We start from the raw sequence: 8,037 nt of genomic DNA on the forward strand, positions 1-8,037 counted from the left end.
GCGTCCATGTGGGCGCAATCTTATTTCATCCAGGGGGAAGGGGTGTTGTGTCCTGAGCCTGCAAGAGGCAGGCTCGGGACGTTGCAAGAGTCCCGGGCATTTGCAGAAGCTGCCCGGGACCAGACTGAGCGGCGCCGGCCTTGTGCGCATGCGCAAGGTGGGAAAAGCCCGCCTCATGATTGGTTGAACTTGCCCGGGGTTCAGAGGGTATAAATAGAGGCCTGCGTGCCTCTGCTCTGGTTGTTCGTAGAATGGAAGCAAACAATAAAGACTTGTTGGAGAGGCTTCGTCTCAAGCGCCATTATTCTCCGGACTTAACACTATCTAACAAAATGAAATTCAATGGTGAAAAAAGTAAGGTTCTACATTTAGGCAAGAAAAACTAAATGTACAGGTATAGTATAGGGGGTACCTTGCTCAATATTAGTAACTGTGAGAGGGCCCTTGGAGTCCTAGTGGACAATCACTTAAATATGAGCCAGCAGTGTGTTGCAGCTGCCAAAAAGGCCAACACAGTGCTAGGCTGCATTAACAGAGGGATAGAATCAAGATCACGTGAAGTATTAATACCACTTTACAATGCCTTGGTAAGGCCACTTGGAATACTGCATCCAGTTTTGGTCACCACAATGTAAAAAAGATGTTGAGACTCTAGAAAGAGTACAGAGAAGAGCAACAAAGATGATTAGGGGACTGGAGGCTAAAGCATATAAGGAACGGCTGCTGGAATTAGATATGTCTAGTTTAATGAAGAGAAGGATGAGGGGGGACACGATAGCAGTGTTTCAATATCTCAGTGGCTGCCACAAAGAAGAGGGAGTGAAGCTATTTTCCAAAGCGCCTGAAGGCAGGACAAGAAGCAATGGATGGAAACTAATCAAGGAGAGAAACAACCTAGAACTAAGGAGAAACTTCCTGACAGTTAGAACAATTAACGAGTGGAACAACCTGCCTCTAAAGTGGTGAATGCTCCAACACTGGAAGTTTTTAAGAAGAGACTGGACAGCCATTTGTCTGAAATGGTATAGGGTTTCATGCCTGAGCAGGGGGTTGGACTAGATGACCTCCAAGGTCCTTTCCAACTTTAGTATTAGTATTAGTATTAGTATTATATCCTGTTTTTAACTTTTATCTGATTTCAGTTACAGTTTTCCAGTTGGCTTAATGTCCATAGTATTTAGGTTTCAGATAGCCCACGGTTCCCTTAGTTCATTACAAACTTATTATTTATTCAGATAAATTCTTACTTTATTTCACAATCATATTCTACTTCTCATCCTAATATCATCACTTACTAATAAAATAACCTTTATCATCTGAATTCATCTTCTATATTATAATTCAAAACTATTATTCTAGTAACTAATTTATTTCCCTTATAGGTCTAAATCCTAAATATTAAATCAATTAATGTCTTTTAAAATCTCCTTAGCCCATTAAATGAAATTTTAGGCTCTTCCATTAAAGGTCACATAAAGAAAACCATTTTTTAAGTCTAACTCTGGCCTTCCTTTTGTGCCAAACAGGTTTCCATAGCAGAGCCTTTAAATCCTCGGATGGATCTCCCTTTATTCCTGCATATGTCATTTGAATCAAGGGAGACCATCCAGTTATCAACTTGTCAAGGAAGCTAGTCCCTTCATAGTCATTAGATTGTTGGCCTGATAGTTTGAGTCTCCATATTTGGCTTAGTATATTTGTCATGAATTCAGGCTGGTCTTCTTCTTCTTCTTCTGGTTTCAGCTGGTTTAAATAAAAAGTCATATTCAATGTTGTAGTTGTTATTTGGTCGTCTGGGTTATCTAAATTCTCAGTGTACTGTGTATGTAAGTCTTCAGCACCTTCCATCTTAGTGTTGCTTTCTTCAGTTTCTGTTGCTGTTGGAATTGCAGATTTTTTAGATGAAATCAAGGTTTGGATATCAGGGTTCTGAGTAGGTTGGTATTCTTTAAAATCCACGTTAGTGTTCATTCCTTCTTCTTCTGTTGCCTTTTGAGTTGTAAGTTATCAGTTGAAGTCTGGGCTGCATTTTGTAGCTTTAAGGCGGCGCCTTTATCTTTCAGTCTGGAATTTATTAGCTCAGTAGCCTCTAGGATTTTTTCAAGTATAAGTTTGTAGTTAAGCTGTGGGTGGTATTCCTCCATTTCTATGGTGTTTACAGATAGTCCTTTAGTGGACGCTATTTTTAATAAAAGTCAATAAAGGTCCACCTCCACTATAGAGAATTATTTTCACCACCCAGCTGTTTCAAGTTCTTATCTTTTTTGGTAGTGTCAAGGACAAATCTTAGTCTCACAAGTCTCCCAATCAGAAAAAAAAATCACTTGCTGTATCAAATTTCGCCAGAAGATGTCCCCAGTAACATATGAAGTTAAGCTTTTATCCAGTTTAAAAAAGGAAGAAAGAAATATTATTTTTTTTCCAGCTTAGCAAATAGGTAAAATAATAAGTCTCTGTAAGAATAAAAAAACCTTTTGGGAGCCCAGGTATCCAGAAATTACAAGTCCAAATATTTAGTCGTTTAGTTTAGTTGTTCTTTTTTTCCCCTTAGCTTTATATTCCCAGAGTACACAGGAGCTGCAGAATTAAGAGGGGGGAAAAAAGTATTTCCAAAGGCTTTTACAGGAAAGTAGTTGGGAAGCAGGAAAGGTAAAGTAAGGTCTCACCCAATTCCTCCACGTTGCTTTTGTCGTGCTTAGTAGTGCTTTGGTTTTTGGCTGGAGCGGCTTGGTGATCGGCCATGTTAATGGCCGATCTTTTCTTCATCAGCCCAAAGGAGTTGCCTCAGATCAAACGGAAGGGCTGCCGCCCTTCCGCAATCTGTCAAGGGTCCTCCTCAGCGGTAGTCGCCCCTCCAGGGCAACTTTCGACCCTTTCCAGGGTCTTCCGACTGAGGAAAACTGGATGGCGGAGAGAGCGGTCTCTCCGCACGTCCGCCGGCACTGCAATCGCAAACTGGAAGCTGGAAGAAAATCTTAAAAAGCAGAAACCAGTCTCCCTTTCCTCCAAGCAGAAATTGAGCAGCTCTTTAGAAATGCAGATTAGGCAATCCTATTCAGAAAGACTGGGCCACACCATTCATAAGCAAAACACCTTCAACAGCAGCCCCCACAGAAGGCTGGAACTGAGGGGATTAGAAAAACAAAGACTCCAAGGACAGGAACATGACCTTTAGGACATAATAGCATTAACTCACCACGATTAGAATACCAAAAGGGCACACTCAAGGTCAGGTCAAAGTACATTGCACAGGAACAGGAACAACTCCAAACACAAAACCCCAAGAAGGTATAAAAACCCATCCACTCCCAGCTCCATTTTGTCAGCCACCCTAGAAATATGCTATGTCACTGAAGTTTCTGGCAACTAAATTAACAAGAACCTTCTTTCCAAACAGCCTCCATTTTATTTATTCCCAGCTTGGACTGGACCTGATGGTTTTTCTTTCAACAGTTCAGCAAATATAAAACCTCTCAGGGACAGACACAGTGCTTCTGAGCCTCGCTTTTGCCTTGGTTTGTATCTTAGAAATAGATAGATATAGATGCAAAACTCGTAAGTCAAGAGGTAGAAAGAAAGAATGCAAAGGATTATAGTGTTAGGGTAAGGATGGCTTTAAACCTCTCTCTTTAGTAATTTCAGCTGCACTGAGATCACTTTTGAGTAACTGTTGTGTCTAGATATGTAAACATGTGAGATGTGCTCATTTATGGTTCTCAGCCTACATGAATTGTAGGCTGAGAATCCTCCAATGCATCCTGATATTATTAGTAATGCATTATATAAACGTATTTGTATCATAAATTTCTGTCAATTAAGAATATTTTTAGAATAATTTCTTATTTCTGCAAATGTGTCCAATACTAAAGCTTAAAATCATAAATATAAAATTATTGTATTTGAACAAATGAACAAATTGTGGAATATCCTGACAAATTTGGAACTTGAAGAATGCGATCTCTCCTAGATATTGTCAATGTAGTCTTGAAATAAAACTGAACAGATATAACCTGGAAACTGTATATGAAATGGAGCTTTCCTGACCACAACAGTCTGATAGGGAGAAGGGAGAGTCACCTAGCCTGGATCAGACTAACCAGTTAATGAGGATCTGATTATCAGAGAAATGTTAAAGTAATCTGAATCTTTTAAAATATTTCAAATATTTTGAATGTATATGTAAGCTAATTTGAATATGGGAACTATATAGAAATAATGTAAGTTTGCAACTCAGTTTTTTCAATGAATGATAATTCTCTGGAATGAAAGTAGAGCCTAAACAGAGATTTTCTTCTGGTGTGAAGAAAAATCTAAATGAAGAGAAGTTGCTAGCAACACTGTTAGACTAGCTATTCCACCCATCAACCTCCCTAATTGAAGGGAAATATCAATTTAAGAACAGTGTTTGCATGTAACAGAATTCTCTTCTTGATAAGGAACCTTCTGAAGTTCAGGTACTCAGTCATCAGAAAACTGTAACTGCATTTCATTGGCCATATTTACAATCTCCTTTATACTCATCTGCTTAATTCAGAAAGTCAGGATGCAGATCACAGAAGATCACTGTGCATATCTTGGGTTTACACATCTGGTTAACTAAAACATCTAATTAGTCAAAATGGACTTGCTTTGCCATTGGCTCCTTTTCCTAAATGGTGTCATTAGATTCTTTAGTAGGATCTGGCCAGAAATATTCCTTGTTCTGAGTTTGGATTTCACATTTAACTGTAAACAAATTGCAACCACATGGTTTGCAGGTCACACAGTTGGGGTAAAGAGCCAGGAGCTGTGAATGGATAAATTAACATAACCAAATTTCTTCAAATGTTCCCATAGTTTCTATATTCTTAACTTCATAGCGTCATTAATGAGATGTTTTATCTGTTTAAATTTACTTATATAAGTTTTCATACTATTTTGAAAATCAGCACTGTAATATTCTATACTCAACTGTTTCTTTGCATATATGTATGTATATCTTCATCACATTTTATTTAGTGTATCACAATATAGGAAACTATAAATCAGAGTTTTACAATAAATCAGTAAGCATCTCACCTGTTCAGTGTTGTCTTTAAGCAGCCTTTGATATGTTTATTTGTAACTTCTTGAAGACTATTATCCTCCAATGATGATGCAGTTCCCTTTTTATGGCAAATCAAAATATAATTTTTATTGTTATTGTTTGACCAAAATATTCCCACAGATGTCTCATATCGTATGCAAAATTCAACTTTAGCACCTTCTTTTTGATAAGGAGGAACCAATGAAATCTTGAATAAGAATTGGTCAGTCTCACCATCACAAGAATCTGGCACATATTCTGCTAAGATGTCATAATAGGTTAGCCAGTTGTCCAAAGACATTCGAACATAGACCAACTTCTGAAAGGATATATTCAGAACACGAATTATGCCCTTCATACATATTATGCCTGGAAGAAACTCTACAAATTCTAGACATATTTTATGTGCACGCACAGATTGCAAAAGTTCCTCTTGTGTGGTGGGAATTAGAAACAGTGGAGTTAAATAGAATTCTTCCACAGGCACATCTTCATCTTCTAAATCATCACTGGCCTGTGTAATTGGATTATCCCAGCTATCAAACTCCTTAACAGATACAAGATCAAAACCAAATGCATCAGCAAATGAAACTTTTCTTGCAATAGTTGAGGGGATTTCTGTTTCCATTTCTTCAGAAGAATCTGAATTCCGCCTTCGGGGACCAGGGGAGAAACGATGCTGATGTGTAGCTTTAACATCTTCTTCTTCAGAAAAACAATCACTTAAAGTAGGAACTTCTAATAAGTTCTCCCTACCAATATAACCAGGTTCTTCAAAAGACTCCATTGGGTTCTCTGATATAAACTGAAAGGGAGCAGTCTGTGTAGTGGCAGCTGATATTTGAAACTCTGTGATTTGAAACAAGGATTACTGTTACAGTTGACATTGCAAAAGGAATCCTGGCCTATTAATAGGACCAATGGCTTGTTAAATATGTTAGGTCATTATGCTGGTCTATGACTGCTATAAAGACTTGATATGATACATAAGCCACTCTCTAAAGGCCTGTAAAGGAAGACTGTTACAAAGAAATGATAGTGAAGATATTTCTCCTGTGGTTAATTTGAAGTTCTGAACCTTTGTTAATATAAAATAATAACTATTCTATAATATAATGAACAACAGATGGAAAATCAAAAGCACAAAAGTAAAAGCATAGTCTGCCACATTGGGATATTTATCAAAGTTCACTAATATGGATGAGATTTATATTTGTGTCAAATTACAAAGGAATAAAATATGCAATTTGACCTTCCATACATTGAATATCTGATTTTAAAGCAGGGAGTCAATATTTACCATTGGTAAACAATGCTAATGAACACTGAACATGCATAATTTAGAATAATAATAAAGCACCTGCCGTATAACACCCCAGACCTAACAACTATTGATAAGAAAGACAAAAAAGTCTGGGTAGTGGAAGTTGCAGTACCTGAAACAGCAGAATAGAGGAGGAAGAACTGGGGGGGAAATCACAAGATACGAAAGCCTGCAAATATAAATAGAATGATTGTGGCAAAAGAAAGCAAAAATATTAATAGATCCCTTGGGTACAAACCCAAAAACTTCTGGAGCACCACTTAAATATCATTGGCCTTTGCAAAATCATAATCAGTCAATTATGAAAGTCAGCTTGGAGAAAGCTTACAGTCTGTGATGATAGCTTTAACACCATCAAACAACATTTGCCTATCCTAGGTCCTTGGGAAGGACTTGATGCCAAACACAGTCTAAACAACTGGCTGACTGTGTGACCAACCATAATATATTTGAAAGACATTAACAGGTTCCAATCCAGTTTCTAAGTAACTAAATTCAAGTTGCTATAAACTAATAAAAATCAACAGTACTACACAAGAAGTTAAAGCATTTACATATTGTAGAACATTACAACAAACAACAATTACATGATTTAATCATAGTGATTCCCTGAACAGCTGTAGTTGGGCAATAGGGAGATAGAAAACTTAAAGAAAAGAAAGAAAAGAGGATTATTGGAAAGCTACATTGCATAAACATTTTAGGTGATGGGAATGTCCCAATGAGTACCTTATCAGTGGTTAAGTTGATGAGTTGGTTCACATGATTATTATATTCTGCACAATAACTGATTAGTGACAGCTATGAAGAACAAGTTGTTTGATATGATGCCTGGAGCAAATGAAGATTAAGGCATACATCAATACTCGGTTATAGACTATTTGATAATGTTAGCATGACCTTTGTTGTATAAAAAAAGCCATGTGTTATTGTATTTTAAAACTGTATGGTTATTGTTGATATAATTTGAGATTTATATCAATCAATCAACTTTTTCTACATGGATGTAAAATGTATTTGCATTTAAAAACAAGCTTGTCATAATGTGACAGATGGACTTTGCATTTTCTGTTCTGAGGAAGAAATGATAAATTGTTTTATTTAATATTTATTGTTATATTTACTTTATTTATTTTACTGGGTGCTGGCATCATTAAATTATGAGTGGTCTTTTGAATAAATTATGATAAAACTATTTCTTCTTAAATAAGAGCTGCTCTTGTTAAGTCAAAAGCTTATACATTTCAATATGCAGAAATTGTTACTGTAGTTTCAATATATATATATTTGATATGGCTAGAAATAGAGCTAAAAATGCGACTCTTGGGTATGTCCATACTATGTCGAAATAATCACGATCACCAAGAGGAGATAAAATATTTAAAAGCAATTAAAAAGTATTTGATATATATATATATATATATATTTGATAAATATATATATATATATATAAGAACTCGGTGCTTGGAGTACATTCTAGTATAACCGGCCCAGTGACGAGATCGAAGAGTCGTGCACACGCCCTAATTAAACCTATAAAGGGACTTTCCCATTGACCAGCATTCTAAGCCCTGAAGATGTCAGCGGATGCCGACGAAAGCTAGGCACTTTTATTGATTTCTATGTATTTTAAAGGTTTTTAATATTC

At 36.7% G+C, this 8,037-nt stretch overlaps 1 protein-coding gene across 1 annotated transcript in view; it reads right to left on the reverse strand.

Annotated features, from left to right (window-relative positions):
* PPP1R3A (protein phosphatase 1 regulatory subunit 3A) overlaps positions 1–5,887 on the reverse strand; it is a 66,448-nt gene extending 60,561 nt beyond the window's left edge. The window contains exon 1 of the mRNA XM_029285032.1: positions 5,059–5,887. Within this exon, the coding sequence (XP_029140865.1) occupies positions 5,059–5,852 (794 nt within the window). The 5' untranslated portion in view covers positions 5,853–5,887. The remainder of the gene's footprint in view (positions 1–5,058) is intronic.
* Between the last annotated feature and the right edge of the window lie 2,150 nt (positions 5,888–8,037).

The sequence above is a fragment of the Protobothrops mucrosquamatus genome, unplaced genomic scaffold, assembly GCF_001527695.2.
Source record: "Protobothrops mucrosquamatus isolate PMUCROS unplaced genomic scaffold, P.Mucros_1.0 scaffold1213, whole genome shotgun sequence".
NCBI lineage: Eukaryota > Metazoa > Chordata > Lepidosauria > Squamata > Viperidae > Protobothrops > Protobothrops mucrosquamatus.